This window comes from Dunckerocampus dactyliophorus, chromosome 9, assembly GCF_027744805.1.
Source record: "Dunckerocampus dactyliophorus isolate RoL2022-P2 chromosome 9, RoL_Ddac_1.1, whole genome shotgun sequence".
Taxonomy (NCBI): domain Eukaryota; kingdom Metazoa; phylum Chordata; class Actinopteri; order Syngnathiformes; family Syngnathidae; genus Dunckerocampus; species Dunckerocampus dactyliophorus.
The window spans coordinates 9,452,436-9,473,748 of record NC_072827.1 but is presented as its reverse complement, the minus strand read 5'-3'; the positions used below and the strand labels follow the sequence as shown (position 1 = coordinate 9,473,748).

At 39.7% G+C, this 21,313-nt stretch overlaps 1 protein-coding gene across 1 annotated transcript; it reads left to right on the top strand.

Moving 5' to 3' along the window:
• The first annotated feature begins 194 nt into the window (after positions 1–194).
• On the top strand, positions 195–18,411 carry stk24a (serine/threonine kinase 24a (STE20 homolog, yeast)). The gene is made up of 11 exons (XM_054787586.1): positions 195–689; positions 7,843–8,073; positions 10,554–10,610; positions 10,714–10,822; positions 11,713–11,870; positions 12,813–12,998; positions 13,068–13,213; positions 13,281–13,413; positions 14,633–14,701; positions 14,811–14,947; positions 17,416–18,411. The coding sequence occupies exons 1-11, from the start codon at positions 648–650 to the stop codon at positions 17,447–17,449; spliced, it is 1,302 nt and encodes a 433-aa protein (XP_054643561.1). The 5' UTR covers positions 195–647; the 3' UTR covers positions 17,450–18,411.
• Positions 18,412–21,313: the final 2,902 nt, after the last annotated feature.

The following is a 21,313-nucleotide window of genomic DNA, read 5'->3' as shown; positions in this document are numbered from 1 at the left end:
ATTCTGTTTGATCTACATGTCATCATGTTGCATCAAGTAAGGTCGAAAGTATCATTCGTTCGTAAATTTTGTAAATTCCACTAAATGTAATGCAATGTTCGTCGATGACGCTGTTGCGCGAGGGGTGACGTCATCTGCACCACACACTACTCTTCGCTGTGATTGGCTGTCCCCAAATGAAAATGACATTTACAAAGATGGCGGCGAGTGAGCTAGAAAAGTGATGAGAGCAACAAACGATATAACTATATAACAGTGTATTTATTAACTTTTTGCGACTATTTCGCGCCGGAACTCTGCTTTGGCAGCGGACGGAATTCAAGCATATTTCGAAGGCTCACGCTGGTCATCGGAGATACAACATTGAGCAAACTGGAACTGTTTGCCAAGTAGCAGTTGAAGTAGCTAGCGGTGCTAGCGTTAGCTAACTGTGGAAGGCAGGGGACGCGGTTCGAAGTACACACCGACACAAGTCAAGCTGATTTTCGTTTAAACCAGCTTACTTTTGCTGTCAACGGTGTCGCTAGCCGTGTCGGAACTGCACTGCGGATCAAGTCATCTCAAACGGGGGTCGACAAGCGACCACAGCGCGGAAGAGCAAAGCTGTAAACGGGGTAGAAAGACGTCTTCTTAGCTGACCTGACGCCATGGCTCACTCTCCGATACAAAGTGGGCTTCCAGGGATTCAGGTAAAGTCATTATACCGACGAATGATGGTTGTTACTGACAAGAGCTGCTACTCTTGTGTCTTTCTTATCTGCGTCTCAAAAGTGTCACTACGAGCTCGGAATTGTGTGCACACTTAGTACGTTGACATCATGCACATGTATGGTCATATGATTTCATGTTTTTATTTTTAATACACTATATCAATGATGATCTTTTTTTTGCACACACACTGTTGGGAGTTTTCCAATCACGGTAATCTAATTGTTATTTCGAACATTACCACTGTACCTGACAGTGAATAAAACAAACAAACAAACTATTCTGACCATAACACGCCAACAGCAGTGCTCAGTTCCATCCATCCATCCGGTTTCTATGCCGCTCATACTAATTAGGGTCGCTGCGGTATGCTGGAGCCTATCCCAGCTGACTTCAGGCGATAGGGTGGTGCACCCAGGACTGGTCTGCTCAATTCCACAATCTCCAATTTGCACATTATCTCTGCATCAGCTTCACACCCACACAACACTTCCTCATTTTCCACCAGTCACACGCGAGGTGCATTGACGGACATGGCACTCTGAAACACAAGTAGGTGGTTCCATCATGCGCTGATATAATAATAAGCACCCGATGGCACATGTCAGATATTTGAAACAAAAATGTGATAATTACTTTCCCTGGTAACACATTTTTAAAGAGTATTTCTCTTACTAATTACATTTTTAGGTGGGAAAGTAAGTCGTAACTATTAGGGGTGGCACAAGCTCTTGTGAGCGTGTCAAGATTTCTTGTTCTGAAAAAAATGTGTGTGTATGTATATATATATATATATATATATAAATTAATCACAGAAGATTAACTCAATTATTTTGCTGGCCTCAACATATTGCCATGTGCGTGCCATGTGTCTGTTTACCTCGTCGCTCCAGGCGTCATTCCAAACAGGCATTCCAGAGAACAACGGCATGAATGGAGTGAGCCCTTTTGTAAGTCTTGCAGGGTCGGTAACATACACACAGAGAGCAGAAGAGTATAATGTAGAAATTAAATTCTAAGATTGCAATATATTGTCATATATTTTTTCTTTGTACTTTGTAATGTTAAATATCATTCTGTCTTGTTCTCGTGTGTATCGTCTCATCTCGTGGACTGAGTGTTTCGTGACACCCCTAGTAACTATAATTAATTACTTTTGAAAGTAATTTTCCCACACCACAATTGCACGCCACAAAGGCCGCACTCTGCTAGTATGGTTCGTTTGGTCAAGTGTGCACGCTGACCACAGCAACAGACCAAAACACCAAGCATTATGTCACCGATATGATGTAACCAGGCGATGCATAGCAACACCCAACAGAAAGCTGAGTGAAAATCATCACAAAAAAAAAGGCTCCCGACTGCACAATCTTTCATAGCGACAACACAGTTTTATAGGGGTGTCACGAGACACTCAGTTCACGAGACGAGACGATACACGAGATTGGGTCTACAAGGATTTCAAAGATTTTAACGTTACTTTTAAGAAAAGCACAATTTAAATTTTTTTTAAAAGACTGAACCCTCTTCCTGCCTGTTTGCAGAGATGGGGACTCCTAGTCGCACTCGGTGTTGGTTTGTTTTCTTCTTTTTTTTTTTTGGCGTATTAACATTGGGGAAACTCTGAAATGTCTGACAAGCTTGCTGTCATTACCTCCTTTTTGACATGGTAATTAGCCTACAATACCTTTTGAGTAGGTGAGGTGTAACATTTTGTATATTTTTGTTCTTATTATGATCCTACTTAGCCTGCACAATAGATAAGGGGTAAGATAAATTGTAACTGTATGTTCATATTGGAAGAATACAGTTTCCTTTTAAAGGAATTCACTCAATGTGTATTTTCTTATTTCTTATTTCATATTGCACTGCAGTAGCCTGTTTAAAGTGATCATATAACAAACAACTAATCAGTGCTGATACTTTATGCTACTAGATAAAGGAGGGATGATAATACAGTAGATGCTTAGAATTTCTTAGATCTAGCTGTGCAGTATTCTTAGTAGACCCAAGAGCAGCAGATGATATAATGCTCATTAAAACAATTATTATTTTTTTAGAGATTTTTATTAGATTATTTTTAGAGACTTGACTTGGACTCGTGACCAAAGACTTGAGTCTTGACTTTGGACGTCACTTGCACAAAAAGACTTGTGAACATCTCTGCCTGTTTGGAGGCGGGAGATACAGAAAACAGATGCACATGCCAATATATTGAGGCCATCAAAATTATCGAGTTAATTTTCATTTATTGTGTGATTAATGAATTCATGTATTATCTCCGAAGGCCTAATGCCCACGAGGGTTTTTCTTCTGAACAAGAAATTTTGTCACATTTTAATCTTGTGAGATCTTGTGACACTCCTACTGTTTTAACACAAAAGTCACAATTTTTGACACTGACATGCAATTTCTAAATATTAGGCAGGCAAGCAAATATTGAAACAGATTTTAATAACGTCCACTGTGGCGACACAAAATCATCAACACAAGTACAAGTGCTACTGCTGCAATTAGACACACTTCTGGTCATCATCACAGTTGTCCTCTTTGCCATCACCTGGTGCCCTTTTGTGGTGACTAACCCCCTCCCCCACCTTTGAGCCCCAGGTTTTGGTGTAGTGGGATGTCAGGAGTTGATGGAAGCGAGCCATTAGGGTGTGGTGCTTGGATGAGACTACTTTGGTGCAGATGGGAGAGCATCACACACACACACACACACACACACACGCAATGCTTTCAGAGGGAGGTTCAGTTGGCTTTAGTCAGGGGCGGTAAACCTGCTGACTGTGGCTATGTTTGCAAGTACATTCCCATCGTGTGTATAGTCTGTGCTCACAGGGCACTTGTTGTTTTTGCACAGGACAAGCTCAACATTGTTTTCACCTGGATGGCTGAAGAGAACACACCAATGTTATGATAGTTTTTGGTTGTGTTGTTTTTGCCGTGCTTTATTCTGTGCCATCCAATCTCTTTGTTGTAAATTCATTTTCAAGTACATTTTCATGTAGCGTCCCGACAGAGACACACAATCTGATGCTCTTTTTCAGCTTTATTATTATTATTATTATTGCTAACCTTAACCTTAACCCAACAGCAGTGCTCAAGTCCTACACCGTATTCTCAAGCTAGCACACGTATTTCCTTGTAGCTCTCAACTTCAGCAACAACCACACTTCCTCTTTATCCACCAATCACACTCACGCCAAGATGCATTCACAAATACTGAAATTTCCAACATCAACCAGGTCGTTACACTGAGTATTGTACTTATACACAAAAGGCAAACATTGTACAGTCATGGCCAAAAGTTGTAAATGACACAAATATTATTAGTTTTTATGATGGCAATTTGTATATACTCCAAAATGTTATGAAGATGAATGGCAATGAATTGCAAAGTCCCTCTTTGTTATGAAAATGAACATGAAAATGAAAAAAAAAACGTTTCCGCTGCATTTTAGCCCTGCCACAAAAGCACCAGCTGCCATCATGTTAGTGATACTTTGGTTAACATAGGTGAGAGTGTTGAATATGTCATCCTGATTGAGTGACAATAACAGACTGTTTCCTCTGTTAAACATGGATACCTCCAAGGAAACATGTGCAGTCATAATTGCTGTCCACAAAAAGGGCTTCACAAGCAAGGATATTGCTGCTAGCAAGATTGCGTCTCAATCAAACATTTATCAGATCATTAAGAATTACAAGGAGAGAGGTTCCATTGTGCTTCAAGGGTGCCCAAGAAAGCCCAGCAATCATCTGGACTGTCTCTAAAAGTGGATTTAGCTGCGGGATCGGGGCACCACCAGTGCAGTGCTTGCTCAGGAATGGTAACAGGCAGGTGCACAGTGAGGTAAAGACACTTGGAAGATGGTCTGGTGTCAAGGAGGGCAGCAAAGAAGCCACTTATCTCCAGGAAAATCACCGGGGACAAACTGGTATCCTGCAAAAGATACAGGTATTGGACTCCTGAAGACTGGGGTAAAACTGTTTTCTGAGGATGCTCCGATCAGGGTTTTATGCTGTCAATTCCGATCATCCATGAATGAAATTGACCGATAGCGATCACATAGATTAAGTGTAAATTTTTCAATTTGTTTATGATGAGTGCTATTGGCCAGGGGGGTCAGTGTGTCGTATACAGTAAGGTGGAAAAGTTAGGACAATTCCAAGGTCCCCTGATTGCCAGGGTCTCAAAAAATAGGTAATTATAAAAAGGGGGGGCGCCTAACATGAATTTTTTTTCATGGGGCCCAGAATTCCTGGTTACACAACTACTACTGGCTATATGATATGGAAAATGGGAACCATAAAATCGCCTTAACTTAGACAAAAACATATTTGACTTACTTTTTCAAGAGAAAATGTATCACTGGTAAAACGTACAGAGGATGAGACACCTTGTCAGGAGGCTTTGGATGTGAGAGTGCCGTACATAGTTTGAGGGCGTTCCGGCAAGACTTCCAGGTATCATGCAGCGGCGCTCCAAGTGAGAGAGCAGTCTGCAAACCCAGTGTCTTCCACTGCTGAGAGAGGCTGGTCATCTAGTCCGATTAATTAAATTAATTTTCGGGTTATTTGCTTTAGACTTCTGACTGTCACGCACATACTAGCGAGAACTGTCCAGTGTTGGCCACATTAACTGCCATTTGACTGATGACTGATAGCATTGTGATCACTTACCATTCTCCGTCAAGTTTGTTCTTCAAATGCCGTATTAAATTAAAGCTTTTTAACGTGCTACCGTGGCGAGATTTTATGGCATGTTTCGCAGGGTGCAAAATTTATGTCACTTTCACAAGCGACCGGTAAGTTCCACACGGCAAACATGATTGTTTTGGGTTGGCACACCTGCGCAGTGTGAAGGAAAGTGGGTGCAAGACGCTCGCAATAGTACAAGCCACAGGTGCTTGCCGAAAGGCATTTATCCGCATATGCAGGTCACGTGCTTTTTCATGGAAATCGGAGCATCCCTACTATTTTCTCTACTGTATACCCTTTGTGATTGGGGCATCCAGAGAAGAAAATGTGAGCACTACCATCAGTCCTGTGTCATGCCAACACTAAAGGATCCTGAAATCATTCATGTGTCGGCTTGCTACTCAGCCAAGGGAGTGGGCTAAGAACACAGCCACGAATAAAGACTCATACCAAAACAACCTCCAAAAGCAAAAGATTTAAAAACACTGAAGCAGCAAACTTTGTGAAAACCAACACTTGTGTCGTTCTGAAAAACTTTTGGCCACAACTGTACTCTATTCAGGGTTTCCGCTACATGTAATGGATCATGGCGCGGCGCCACGGCTCAGTAAAAGCCGCCACACCTTGGAAATTAGTTGTTTTTTTTTTGTTTTTTTTACGTGAAAACAATGTTAAGTGACACAGTGGACATATATGCTACATCAGGAGCAGTCATTGGACAACTGCGTGAAGTAGTTGTTGCGAAAGTAGTGTTGGTCGTGTGTCACCTGCATCATTACTGTCACTTTGTGGATGTCATATGACATCAGTCAGCTGACATTAAGCCCCCTCCTGATTCGCTCTTGTGGCGTAGCTGCGGCATAAAAAAGCAGAGAACAGATGTTGGCAGGCACACACGGATAATCCAACTTTCCTCTCTATTATGCCGATTACGAATAATCTAACTAAGTAAGATGCCTATATCTGTAACAAAAGTTATCTGTTCACTAGTAGCGGCTACTTATGTACAAAAAAGGTCAATTGTTTCATGAACTCTACTACAGAAATGTGTTTTCTCAATGTTCATTTGTTAAACTACTATTTCACGATTAATTTTTTAATATGTTGCCTTGATTACGGCTGCATTGTCCTTTGCATAATCCTTTTCATTTCTCGTATACAGTATTTGTAATGTTGTATAGCAAATGCTAACTGGATGTAATACATGATGAATGCCACGTAGTTATTTTCACTGACATATTACTCAGTTTATGTACACAACTATTGAGGTATTATGTGCACTTATCTTTATTGCCATATTGATTTGAGTTGTGAATTACTGAATGATCTCAACTATTTTGATGACCTGTGAACTTTGAAACTGTGAATGTGAAATACTAATCATTATTAGTACTTAGTATAGCAGTTACAAAGTTTACCAGTTAGATTTTATATATGTTTTATAGTAAGAAAGAGATCATTTTGATTGTGTGCACCCCTGATATACATGTAGAATGTACATACTGTAAATACTCATATTTATAAATATATATATATTCTCTATGTTTATAGTGGGAGGTAGATCTTTGGGACAAAGTAGCCCACAGGCTGAAAAAGTGTGAGCACCCCTGTGCGATATAGATACATGTATATAGCCTATTATTTACATATTGGCCACAATTAATTTGAAATAAAATATCATAAAAACGTTTCACTACACTTTATTTTGAAAAACATGCACCAGAATCACCTGTCTGCTCTGTTGGCACTTGACAGATAAGGAGCAGAAGAAAAGGCAAAGAGAAAGGCATTTAAAGTTAATTAATGCATTTGTTGTTCAAGCCTGTGAAATGAACCTAATGTTGACATTATTACCGACAGTAAATTTCAATATTTAAAAAACAAAAATCCTCCCACAGCAACGGCATGACAAAGCGGTGGCAGTCCGCCTCCAATGCAGCCTACCACCACAGCTTCAAAAAATCCTAGGGGAAACCCTGCTATTCATACTAGAATTTTGGACCTACCACACTGTGGACTGTTGAGTCTAATCATCGCACAGTATGGACGGAAATGGGAGTGGCCCACTTCAGGACCACTATTCCCACTGCTGCTCCATTGGGAAATAAGCCATTTAGTTCAGTCGATAGGTCCTACACACCGACCCTCCCTCAGTTTCTCTTATGGCTTAATGGTGGGAAGGTCATTAAACCTAAATTATGTTTGTGTTACACTGGTTTAAATTATTTACAGCCTCAGAAGTTCACATGAGAAGGTTAGATGTTCTCACTTCTGTGTATGGAGTTGAAGGCCAGACTAAAGGATGCCATGAAAACGTATGACTGGGTCTGTGACTGGCTCCTTTGAATGCCACTTGAATGGAGTGTTTGAAATTGATTGCATTTCTCCCGTTTTGGTATGACGCAACTAAAACACACTGTTGTTCACCAGAACCTCAAAGCTGACCCAGAGGTGCTCTTTACCAAGCTGGAGAGAATAGGCAAAGGCTCTTTCGGCGAAGTATTTAAAGGCATCGATAATCGGACGCAAAAGGTCGTGGCCATTAAAATTATTGACCTGGAAGAAGCAGAAGATGAGATAGAGGACATCCAACAGGAAATCACCGTTCTCAGCCAGTGTGACAGTCCTTTTATCACCAAGTACTTTGGATCCTATCTCAAGGTGAGCGGGAGCGGGAACATCTTTATATTAAACCCTGAAACATTGTGTGCCCCGTGTAATGTCTCATAAATATTGCATTCATTGTGGTTTGGCGATAATGACCTTGAGTAGTTCAAGTAGTCTGACACTTAACACATGTACCTCTGGAGATAAAAATTAAATGGCTGTGTCAAATGTAGTAATTGTGGGCTGGAAAAGCCATTATATTAATTACTCTCTTCAAAGCCATAGAACGCCTAGGGTGTCTTCTCAAGGCAATACAAGGCGGTTGTAGATGAAACATCTTAGGCATTTTGGTTTTGGCACAGCACCACTGACTACAAAGGCTCGGTTGTGAGTTGTAAATATTTGTTCTTGTTGTAGTACATTCTCACACTGTGTGATTGTACTTACAGTGCCTCTAATAGCATTTAGTGCAGTACTTAAGGGGAGCATGGCGAGTAATGGCAGTCCATTATCTCAACAATTATGCCTCCAGCTGAAGGAGAGAATTGCGGCTTTTTTGAGCATGCAGAATGTAAGTAGGGTGTTTTTGTTGTTTATGGACGCACTATGCTGCTAGTGGGAAACATTTAAGTCGTAGCTATTGAGCACTCTTATTGTGGCTCTTCTGTGTTTTTATTGTCCACCATGGATTGTTGTTATAGTGCAGGGGTGTCCAAACTTTTTTCCAGCGAGGGCCGCATACTGAAAAATGCAAGGATGCAAGGGCCGCTTTGATATTTTGTATGCTAAGAAGTTATACATATTTAAGAGAAAACTGCATCTCAGCTTTGCGATATACCTGTAGGTGAAAAAGTGCATTATTAGTTTCCAATAATATTTTTTACTTTATTGCCATGATATTCGAACCTTTTCCCCAACCTAATTTTCCAAAAATTAAAACTTTATTTTTTTTCTCATAATATTACAACTTAATATTTGAACCCTATGCTACTAAAATGACATTATTTTTCTTCATAATATTACACGCTTATTCTTGTAAAAATGAGACTTTTTTTCTCGTTACAATATGACTTTTGTTTCAATATTTTGACTTTATTCTCCATTTTCTGCTGCGTTTTTTGAGTTTTCCAAATATTTATCTTATCTTTTTGGAAATTTTCTTCTCGTAATTATGACTTTATTTCCATAGTATTTTGACTTTATATATGTAGCATGTAGCTTTTTCCACAACCTAATTTTCCAAAAATGATATATTTATTTTGTTTGTTTGACATAATATTATTACTTATGAAAATAATTTCTTTCTTTAATAATTCAACTTCATGTGACTAAACAAATTTTTAAAAATCTCTTCAGATGGCACCTTTTTTCTTTGATTGTTTTGACTTTGTTCTTGTAAATTTACTGCATTTTTTTTTTCAATTTTTGCTGGTGTTGTTTTGTTAATTTTCCAAATATTACAACTTTCTTCATAAATAATCTTTCTGAATTTTCATCTTGTATTATGACTTTATTACCGTAAAATTTTTACTTTATTCCCATAATATTATAACCCTTTCCCCAACCTAATTTTCCAAAAATGACAATTATTTTTATTTTTTCTCTAAATTTTTTAAGTTTTCTTTATCCCTAACCCTTTTCTTCTAACTTTTTTCCCCTCATAATATTACAAGTTTGTTCTCGTAAAATTGTGACTTTTTTTCTCTTAATATTTTGACTTTATTTTCATAGAATTACAGCTGTTTTCCCATTTCTATTGCTGTTTTTTTTTTCAATTTCAAATTTTTTGTTGTAAATTTTCTTTTATAAATTTGACTTTATTCCCATAATATTTAGACTTTATTTTTGTAACATTATAACTTTTTCCACAACCTAAATTTCCAAAAACTGCAACTATAGTCATTGTTTTGTTTGTTTTTCATAATATTATGGCTTTTAAAAAATAACATTTTAAAAATTCAACTTTATGTGACTGAAATTAAATTTTTAAAATTCTCATTAGATTGCAATTTTCTTCTCTTAATATTTTGACTTTATTCTTGTAAAATTACTGCAGATTTTTTTTTTTTAATTTTTGCTGTTTATTATTGTATATTTTTTAGAATGTGCCACGGGCCAATAAAAAAACAGCCGCAGCCACGAATTGCACCCGCACCGCACTTTGGACACCCCTGTTATAGTGTATTATACATATGAATGGGGTCACTTTTATGTTGACATGAAGACCCAGCATGGCTAATGGCTAAGGGTCTGGCTAGAGAATGTCTAAGAACTCCTTATGTATTATCTATTCATGCTGACTGTATGATAAGGAAGTCTTGCTGTGTCATTGTTGGGAATTACCAGCTGGACTTCGTCCTGCAGTTACACAGAAATGAAAATGGTGCATACTGTATAATAAAAACAAAATGCAGGCTGATTGCATAACATCCATTGCTTGTATCTTAATTGTTTTGTAGATTCATAATTTGACATATCCAAATGGTCACACGGATGACAATTGTTCAGTATCTGTCTTGTATTTATTTTTTCAGGGAACAAAATTATGGATTATTATGGAATATCTGGGCGGAGGATCTGCCCTAGATTTGGTAAGCCTACAAAGTCGCTGACCAATAAAGATTATTAGATGATTTTTTTCCCCCCAACCTAAAGAGTCTGAAATCACACAAACCTGTCTCTCTGTCTGCCCAGTTGGAACCCGGCTCCCTCGACGAAACCCAAATTGCCACAATTTTGAGAGAAATCCTAAAGGGGCTGGAATATCTGCACTCTGAAAAGAAAATTCATCGAGATATTAAAGGTGAGAGACATGCTGTAGAAAAAGCAGTGAAGCGCTGTGCTTCGGACTACTACCACTTGTTGTAAACTCAAAGTGGCTGCAGTAAAAAACTAAAACTAACAGAACCCACCCGTGTTCTTGAAATAAACTTTGTCCAAGTTTACACAACCACTGCACACAACCCTCAGCCCCAACACTAGTGCTAATACATCACCAGAGGGGTCTGTGCTGGTCCATCAATGTTACAGAGCAGTACATTTATTATTTTTTTTATTGTTAAATCATTTTCCTGCTACATACGTCACGATACAGTTGATCCCCACTTTTTATGGGGTTTAGGTTCTGGGATCACCAGTGAGTGGCAAAAAACTGCTAGTAATTCACACTAGCTTGACGTTGATGTTTTCCTCCAATTTCAGATCAACATTTGCAATAAAAGTGAATGTTGTAACCATTAGATTGGATTCAGCTCCAGAACCCTCCCCTTCTTTCTTCAATTGCCATTGTTCACTCATGGCACTATCTGGGTTTTATGCCTAAATGTACCTCATACACTTATTATACACATTTAAAGTATAAAATGTGTAGGTACTCATCACTAATCAATGATAATGTAAGATGATCCATGAACAGATGAGACGGAGTCACGACCAAAGTGCAAAATCTCAACGCTTGAAGAAAAAGCATTATCAGTGAAGCATAAAGACATAAAAAATAAAAAATTGGGCTTTTTCCTACAGTGGTACATGTATGCTGTACATTTTACCTGTATTATAACATATTTATAAATTATTACTGACTTATAGTGAATGAAAAAATTATGTTAAGCAACGTCAGTGCAGAGAGCTTTTCTCCAATAATAAATGTCAATAAGTGCAATAATCACTTGTCTTATTGTCTCCCATTTACAGCAGCCAACGTGTTGCTGTCAGAGCAAGGTGACGTGAAGCTGGCGGACTTTGGCGTGGCGGGCCAGTTGACCGACACCCAGATAAAACGGAACACGTTCGTTGGTACTCCTTTCTGGATGGCCCCTGAAGTCATAAAGCAATCAGCATACGATTCAAAGGTCAGAATTGTCACACTTTTCTTTCCGTTAAATAAAACTGCAGCCAAGCGACAAACTTGGCAAATGAGTGTCTGCCCTATGGAGAAAGCATTTTGACCCACTGCACCTGTGAAGGATGGTCAGGAATGTAGAAATATGATTTTTATGCTCAGCATAAAATAACTCAATATTTTTTTTAATTAAATTGAAAATAAATTATTTTTCTCCAAATTAAATACTTTTTAATTTAAATTGTATGTACTTCTTATACACGACATGCGTTTCGTGTTTGGTTGGCTTGTAATACATTATTTCCTGTGTGTATATGACAGGTTTAGAGGGCAGACAGCCCACCTCTGTGAGCGCCTTTTCTGATTTCTGATCAACATTTGCAATCAAAATGACTGTCACATGTCGTTGAATTTCAGTTGCAATCAGTCCCCTTCTTTCTTTAATTACCATTGTTCACTCGCTACGAAGGACACTTACAAGCAAAAAAAAAAAAATTCTAATTTTTTTACAACATAGAAAATATATTAATGTTAGATTAAGTGACGACTCTAAATTGTCCATAGGTATGAATGTGAGTGTGATTGGTTGTTTGTTTATATGTGCCCTGCGATTGGCTGGCGACCAGTCCAGCTGTACCCCGCCTCTCGCCCGAAGTCAGCTGGGATAGGCTCCAGCAAACCTCTGCGACCCTAATTAGGATAAGCGGCATAGAAAATGGATGGACGGATGGATGAAAAAATACTATTTTAAAAATCATAAAACATCTACAGTATGTACTTTGATTTTTTGTTTAAACTGAAGTTGAAAATGGGAAAGAGGCGTCACACACATCTTCCTCAAATGAACCTGCACCGCTTTAGGCAACCATTTACATGTCAGTCCTCACTGATTTTGCACAGATACACATAAGATTATATTTCTTATTGTCGTTGGAACGTCTTTGCTTTGCAGGCAGACATCTGGTCGTTAGGAATAACGGCAATAGAGCTGGCAAAAGGCGAACCGCCCCACTCGGAACTCCATCCCATGAAGGTCTTATTCCTCATCCCAAAGAACAATCCACCCACGCTGGAAGGAAACTACAGTAAACCACTTAAAGAATTTGTTGAAGCCTGCTTGAATAAAGAGCCCAGCTTTGTGAGTTGAAAGGATTTCTTTTTACTCTTGCAAAATCTCCAGCTGATGTAGTTTTCTCTTTTCCTATAGAGACCGACTGCCAAAGAGCTGTTGAAGCACAAGCTGATTGTACGGCACGCCAAAAAGACGTCCTACCTGACCGAGCTGATCGACAGGTACAAGAGGTGGAAGGCAGAGCAGTCGCGAGATGAGTCCAGCTCAGAGGAGTCAGATGAGTACGTCGGCGGCACCGTCACTGTCTGTGAAATGACTCCTCCCAGCTAATTGGATGTGCCTTTGTAGGGAGCAGCAAGGCCAAGCGTCTGGAGGCAATGACGCCTCCAACGACGACTGGATCTTCAACACCATCAGGGAGAAAGACCTGAAAAAGGTTCAGAATGGGGCCGTGCAGCCTGCTGAGCTGGAAATGAAACAGGTAGGAGAAGATACACCAATGTCCACGTGACAGTATTTGACCAAAAAAATACTATTACATTTTTGTGGTACCAAAATCAAAAAGCTGAAAATTAACACAATTTTTATATTGTAGGTAGAACGCCTGTTTTATGATGACGTCATGGAATAAGACAAAAATACATTTCAAGGAAAAAAAGTAGTCATGCTACCCCAGTTGAGTTGCAAAAGTGACTGACCCAACACAAGCCTTCACAACAGTAATTTCAGATACAAACCGAAATAGAGGCGAGCTGAGGAAAACCTAATAAAGTGGAGGCAGTGGGCAACGCCACACGAGCCGTTTTCAACTTGCCAATTGCACCGTGTATATGAATGAGGCACCGATCAACTCCTCTGTGGCTCCAGCCTGCACAGTCTGTCTCGGGAAGGGCGGTCGCTGTGTGTGACTGGCCAATCACAGAGCGTGAAGAGTGAATACATAATGAGGATTTTTTTTTTCATCACGATTACGGAAAATGACGAGGTGCACTCGTTTCATGCTCGTGTTCGGCAAAAATGTATTATCCGTACTCTACAACGTACAACGAGTATCCGGCTCATCCCTACTCATAATTCCTTCGTCACACCCTTTGTCAGTATATCTCTCTCTTTTGTTGTCGCTCTCGGTATTGCTTTCGTCTTGAGGCAAATTAGCCGTTTAGCTTGAGCTGTCCTCTTCACGCAGTTGTCCAACCTTTCAAAACCAGTTGGTGATAGTGGATTGACACACTATAAAGAAACGTTGTTCCCAACGTCACTCATTAGCTTTGATAATGAGATGTAAGATGCTTCTTTTTTTTCCCATTGGAGTTCAACATCTGCCGTGGTCCAAGCAGTCCAAACAGAAGCTGTAGTAGTTATACACATGATCAAGCTTACTGAAGATTTATCAGATCAAAACACTATCATTGCCTAAGACTTCAAAACATATTAGCCTCCGCTTCACGCACCCAATTCACTACTTCCTGAAGCCGCACTCTAAGCATCATGGAAACTGTCGTTCTTTTAGCCATAAATTGGCCGCATCGCTGTACAAGTAGGAGGGGTGAATGCATGAAAAAAGTAGCAGCTTATACACCAGAAATTACATTAATTAACCAAGACACATGCCTGGATGCCTGGATGTCAATATGGTGTATCACCAGCAGCTATGCAAAGTTCATTTTTTCTTCTTTAAAACAATGTTCCAAATGTTCCAGGAGCAGGAAAGTCCAAAGAGGCCTTTGTCACAGAGCTTATCGTCAATCTTCTCTCCATTGTTTTCCGAGGTAAATCGCAACATTTCTAGAAATGATACAACGAACTGGGCAATTTGAAAGATTATTTTGTTACAACAAAACCTTAGTAAATAACAACTAAATCACGTTGTCGCTGCAGTTGAAAGACAAGGGTGAAACCAGCAATGGCAAGCCCGAGGCTGCAGAGGCGCTGCAGGAGGCCATTTTCCTGGCTGAAGACATCCATCCTGGGGTGTGTGACTCACTGGTGGCTGAACTAGTGCAGAGACTTCAGAGGTAACGCACCCCCATGTCAGCTTGCAAAGTTGTGTTCATCAGTCCTATAAATTAGGACTTATGTATCAGGCATCAGAGACCCTCACTATATAGTCCTTGTTGTTTATTTCAATACAGTGGATCCCCGCGCATTCCCGACTCATCACTCATGAAAATTTGCAGATTTTTGCTTAAAAATGTTTTTTTGTCCAAAAATAGGCAGGATTTTTAATTTCCAAAAAAACCATTTAATTCACGCTAAGTCAATAATTTATAAATAACTGATAGTAAAGCAGGGTTGTCCAGTGTGCGGCCCATGGTTGTTTTTTATTGACCCATGGCACATTCAAAAAAATATAATTTAACAAGAAAACTAAAAAAATAATTATTATTATACAAGAATAAAGATTTATGTAATAAAAGAAAAAAAAATTTAAAGTTGCAATATAATGAGATTAAAAAAAAAATGTCACTCTAGTAGCTTAAAGTTGAATCATTAAGGACAATATTGTGGAAAAACCAAATAATGACTCATGTTGTAATTTTTGGAAACTTGGGTGGTGGAAAAAGTTATGCTACAAAGAAATAAAGTCAAAATATTGTGGGAATAAAGTCATAATTACGAGAAGAAAATTTATCAGAAAAAAATTAAAATAGTTGGAAAATTTTGAAATGCAAAAACAGCTGAAATTTAATGAGAATAATGTCTAAATATTAAAAGAAGAAAAGTCTTATTCTAACAAGGAAAGAAAGGTTGGGTTTTTTTTGGAAAATTAGGTTGGGTAAAAAAAAAGTCATACTATTACAAGAAGAAAATTCATGAAGGTTTTTTCAGAGTAAGTTGAAATATTGGGAAAATGAACAAAAAACACCCAGCAAAAAGGAGGGGAAAAAAGAGCAAAGAGCGAAGTTCATACAAATTTTTCACCTATTACGTAAAGCTAAGGTGCAGTTTTCTCTTCAAATATGTATAACTTCTTAGCATACTAAATATCAAATTTGCCCTTGCATCCTTTCATTTCTCAGTATGTGGCCCTCACCGGGAAAAGTTTGGACACCTTTGTAGTGAAGCATGAAATGTACTGTACCACACAGTACTGATTAGCATACATATACAGTACATACTGTAGGTGTACCTAACACATATGCCGAACGTAACAACACAACATGATGGTGGTAAATTGCTACTGTAATGACAACAGGCCCATTCCATCTGTTCATCCATCATCTTAGATTATCATTCATTAGTGGTGAGTACCTACACATTTTGTAATTTAAATATGTTTATTAAGTGTGTGAGGCGTATTAAGGCTAAAACCTGGATAGTGTCATGAGTGAACAATGGCAATTGAAGAGAGAAGGGGCAGAACAGTTTCTCACACTGCAAATGCTAATCCGAAATTGGATCAATGTCAAGCTTGCAGGAGGGTTTGGAGTGGGAGGAGCAAGCCGTGTGTCAAAAATAGAAATTGTTATGGTCTTATCAGTCATTTACGGTTTTCCGTTTGCTGGTAGTCCCGGATCGTAACCCACGCGAAAAGTAGGGATCTAACGGTGTACGTAAGTATTTTGTGTTATAATGAAAAATACAGTCGTCCCTTGCTACATCGCGGTTCGAACATCGCTCCTTCACTCTTTTTCAAAAATGATATTTACTCTTATTATGTTGAGGATTACGAGTGTAAAGCCATTTAAAGCTGCCATTACAATACACTGATACAGTAGCCACCGCGGGAAGTACACTGACCAGAAAAAAACAAGGAGCTGCTAATGTGCGAGTCTTGTTATCTTATTTACAAGATACTCAGATGTCACAAGATACTCAGTTCACGAGACGAGACGGTACACAAGATTGGGTCTCCGAAAACGAAACAACACGAGATTGTAACACTACTTTGAAGAAAAGTACAATGAAACAATTATTTTTTTAATGACAATATATTGCGATCTACTAATTTAATTTCTATTAAGTTCCACTCTTCTGCCCTCTGTGTGTATGCTAATGGCCCTGCCTCCTCCCACAGAGACAGAGAGACTGTATAACTGACAAAAGGGTTCATTCCGTACATGCTGTTGGAACACATGGGCCAATGTGCTGAAACCAATGCACAGAGTGAACTCTCTTCATGCCTGCATGGAGGCGAGAGACAAAGAAAACTGACACACATTCACACGGCTGGCAAAATTGTCAAGTTCATTTTCATTTATTGTGTGATTGATTAATTAATTTATTATTGTCCCAGGCCCATTGCCCACGAGACATTTTTTTTCTGAACGAGAAATCTTTTGACACCCCTACTTATGTCTAATATGCCTTATTTCTCTGATTATATCTGCAATATTGGGTAATACAAATTTAAAGGTGACTATATGGGCGTTATTTCATGTCTTGGGGGCTCCAGTAATGTTAGAGATGGATTTTGAACACTTTGTCACGCATGCTGATCTCCCTCTGAGTAATTATGTCTCTCTTTGTCATCACATGTCAGGTTTTCAGTGCCTCAGGCGGCTGCCACACACTGAGGACAAGCACATCCAGCTCAGCTCCAATCCACCACCTCGGCGGCCCCGCAGCCTTCAGGCTTCCACAACAGATTACGTCTCTGTCACTCATTAGCCCGCTAGTGCACAAGCACACCACTAGAGGGCCCTGTGCTGCGAGCAGCCCAGTGTTTTCTGCTTGAGGAGACCTGACTTTAGCCGTCTTTCCTGAACTTTTAGTTTAGGTGAGTTGAGCGTGCGAAACTAGTGCTGCGAGACGTCCTTTTGAAAACTCAGGTATCCTGCTTTTAAGATATTGTGGGAGGTAACGACGAGCTTGACGGTATGGTTGTACAGACTTGTAAATAAGCACATTTCTACAGATAACAGTAGTGGTTGTACAAATGGCCAAATGCAGACTGTAGATATTGGTTGTGAGGTAAATATTTTCAAATGAGAAAGACCATACGTGAGATTGCCTTGCCTTCTTGTATATGATCACTCTTTTGTTTGTACATTTTAATGGCTTGTATGTTTCTCAAATCACTTTTTAGTGTCAAACGCCATTGCTGTGGCTGTAATTATTTTGCATAATGTAACAGTAGCTGACAAAAGTGACTACAGCCCTCACATTGCAGCAACCTTTTTATGGCAGTACAGGTGGTCCTCTAGTTTCTAAATGAACTCCTAAGTTACCCACACTGTACTCAGAACACATATAGAACATATAATATAAAATACAGTAAGAATAAGATTAAATATAAAACTTTTATCCCTGTGGTGGTTTTGCACTACTGGAAGGGGCGTTGCAAGGGAGGGAGAGAGAGACAGGCTTGTTAGGAGGAGGATGTCTTAATAATGAGATCACTGCATGTCCATTTCATGGTCCAAGATCCTTTCACATGTTCAAGGATACCATCTTTGCCCTTCATGATAGTTGCAGCTTTTTACGTTGTATAATTTTAATTTCACTTTCGTTTTCTACCAGAAGAGCCTTGCCTGACGCTTGGGGGGGGGGGGGGGGGGGGTCATACTAAAGTGCAAAAAGTCAACTAATAAGCCATGTTATCCTAACTGTGTGTAGCTGCCGAGGAGGCGCACACACCGTATTCATCCGCCGCGCGTGCTGTAACCAGTTCCCGAGCGAGTCTATTCATAGTTTACGGACCAAAATGATGTTTTTCATTGATTTACGGGAGAGTGTTTTTTAGGGCCCACCTATATATCGTCTCAAGGGGACAAGACTAAAGAAATAAAACTTGAATAGAACTTAGAATAGTCATTGTACAGCATGTATAGCATCAAATTAACATAGCCATTATTGTGTAAAAATCTGGCAATCCACGTGAGCGCATCACAATGGCCATGGAACTGACCAAAGCTGCACAGGTCGTGACTGGAATCATCTCCACTTTTCCATGACGGCATCACTGGTGGAGTCGGTGGATGTTAGACATCTGACATAGCTTACACTCCTCCACCTTCCGCTTGAAGATGCCTCAAAGGTGCTTGATTGGGTTCAGGTGTGGAGGATACTTAGTATGACCTTAACACAGGGGCGTCCAAACGTTTTTTCCACCGAGGGCCCCCAGGCCACATGTTGGACACACCTGTCTTGACGTGTTGGAAAACTGCCTTGCGGCCCAGTTTCTGCTTACATGTTGGGATTCATGTTTCCCTCAATGAACCACATCTCCCGCAGTGCCAGCAGCACTCATGTACGCCACCACTATGCTTAACTGTAGGCAAGCCACAATTGTCTTGCTGCTCACCTGTGTTGCCGGTTATTTACACAATAATGGCTGTGTGTTGACTCATTTTCAGTGGCTAGTATACACACTGTACATTGACTACTCTAAAGGATATACAAGGTTCGTTTCTGTAGTATTAGAGGTAAATGTGAGGGGTGTTGTGACTTTTGTGGGATATTGTATGGGTGTGTATAAGAAGTGGACTTGATCTCATCGTTATTTGAGTATGCAACACCCCTTTGTCTTTTTGCTGTGCTGACTTTTGATGAATGTCGTGTGAATGGTAGAAGTGGCTGTTATGATACGCGATGATTTGAGAGGGCCGCTCGTTTAGGTTTCGTCCACTTCTTTCACACCGTTTTAGCATTGCTCCACTGCTGCCGGTCGCCATTCCAAGTTTGTTTTCCTGTGTCCTGGATTCTTGCGAGCTTGTCTTCATTCATTCCACTTAACAAGAGTTTAAAAACCACCATCAGACTTCAGTCTTCCTCTGAGGAGCGCGCCCGCAGCTCTGATTGCACTTCAAGTAGAAAGAAATGCCTTTGGACTTTGAAACTTAGCAGCCATAGAAATAAAGAAACTAAACGTAGCATGATGACACGTACAGGATTTGCAGGTGTGAAACGTCACCCCTCTGACATGAGGGGCGGAACCTTTTGGATAAGAGAGGAGGAGTCAGGAGGCGCCTGAATGTGTGTGATACGTAGTGATAGTCCAGCAGTATGAAGCCTCGTGCTCACGTCGTGTTCACGATGCGTTGTAGCATCGTCCACAAAGACGTGGTCCATGTTGAATGCTGACTTGAGTTGAGCGCTCCGGCCCTGACATGAGGTGATGAAGATTAATATCAGCTTTAAAATGCTATCAAGATAAATGTTTGATTGTCATTTCATTTCCCGCTGGGGCTACTTTTGCTGTATGGTATGACTTCATAGAAAGCATAAAATAGGAACTATTTTGCCACAAACAAAAATGTACGTTTTGCAGCTCTAAAGTGTGATTATGTTTCTTATTACACACTTTTTTTCACTTCCGATCCAATCCCCAATCCTGAATTTGAATATCTGCCGATACCAGAGCTCTGTTATGCTGGAATATGCAGCCATGCCAAAACTACTGTATATCAGCAAATGAAACTTGAAGGATATCAGCCAACAAAGCTGTCGCCACACATGCGTTCTTCACGGTCGGACAACACAGAACTCTTAACGTTGCACATAACTTTTCGAGTCGCTACAGTATCATTGTTGATTTTATATGAGGCAGTTATAAACTCCTCTCTACTGTTTGCTGATACTCTTGGCTATGTTCGCTGATACTCTTTGGCTGTTTGCTGATATTCTTCTAGCTATGTTCCCTGATGCTGTTTTAGCTATGTTTGCTGATAATCTTTTAGCTACGTTTGCTGATATTCTTTTGGCTACGTTTGCTGATATACTTCTAGCTACATTTGCTGATATTGTAGCTTTATTTGCTGATGCTCATTTGGCTACGTTTGCTGATATTGTTCTAGCCACATCTGCTGATATTTTTCTAGCTTTATTCTCTGATGCTCTTTTGGCTACGTTTGCTGATACTCTTTTAGCTAAGTACGGTGTCACTCCATTGGATACATTTGCTGATATTATTCTAGCTTTATTCGCTGATGCTGTTTCGGCTATGTTTGCTGATTTTTGTTAGCTATGTTCACTAATATTCTTTTGGCTAAGTTTGCTGCTATTATTTTAGCTACATTTGCCAATACTGTTTTGACTATGTTTGCTGATATTCCTGTGGTTATGTTCGCTGATATTCTTGTAGATACGTAGGGCTGATATTCTTGACTATGTTTGCTGATCTTCTTTTAGCTACGCTAGGTTCGCTAATACTCTTTTGGCTACGTTCGCAGATGCTCTTTTGGCTGTGTTTGCTGATACTCGTTTAGCTACATTCACTGACATCATTAAAACACAGACATGTCTCGTGAATCGGAAATCTCAGCAGGTGGTATCGGTTGTGTCCGATACATGAATTACGCTGGTGGTATCACACCTCAATATTGATACTGGATCGGATCGGCCCAACCCTAAAACAAACCACAATCCACTTTTACTTTTCAGCTCTTGTGTTAAAGGGACTGTATGCAACCGGCTCAAGATGGATGATACCATGAGAT

Excerpts from the sequence above, each read along its gene's own strand:
- stk24a (XM_054787586.1), top strand. The coding sequence starts at position 648 with ATGGCTCACTCTCCGATACAAAGTGGGCTTCCAGGGATTCAG. Across the intron at positions 690-7,842 it reads GTGGGCTTCCAGGGATTCAG|AACCTCAAAGCTGACCCAGA; the intron begins GTAAAGTCATTA and ends GTTGTTCACCAG. Across the intron at positions 13,214-13,280 it reads AGCTCAGAGGAGTCAGATGA|GGAGCAGCAAGGCCAAGCGT; the intron begins GTACGTCGGCGG and ends GTGCCTTTGTAG.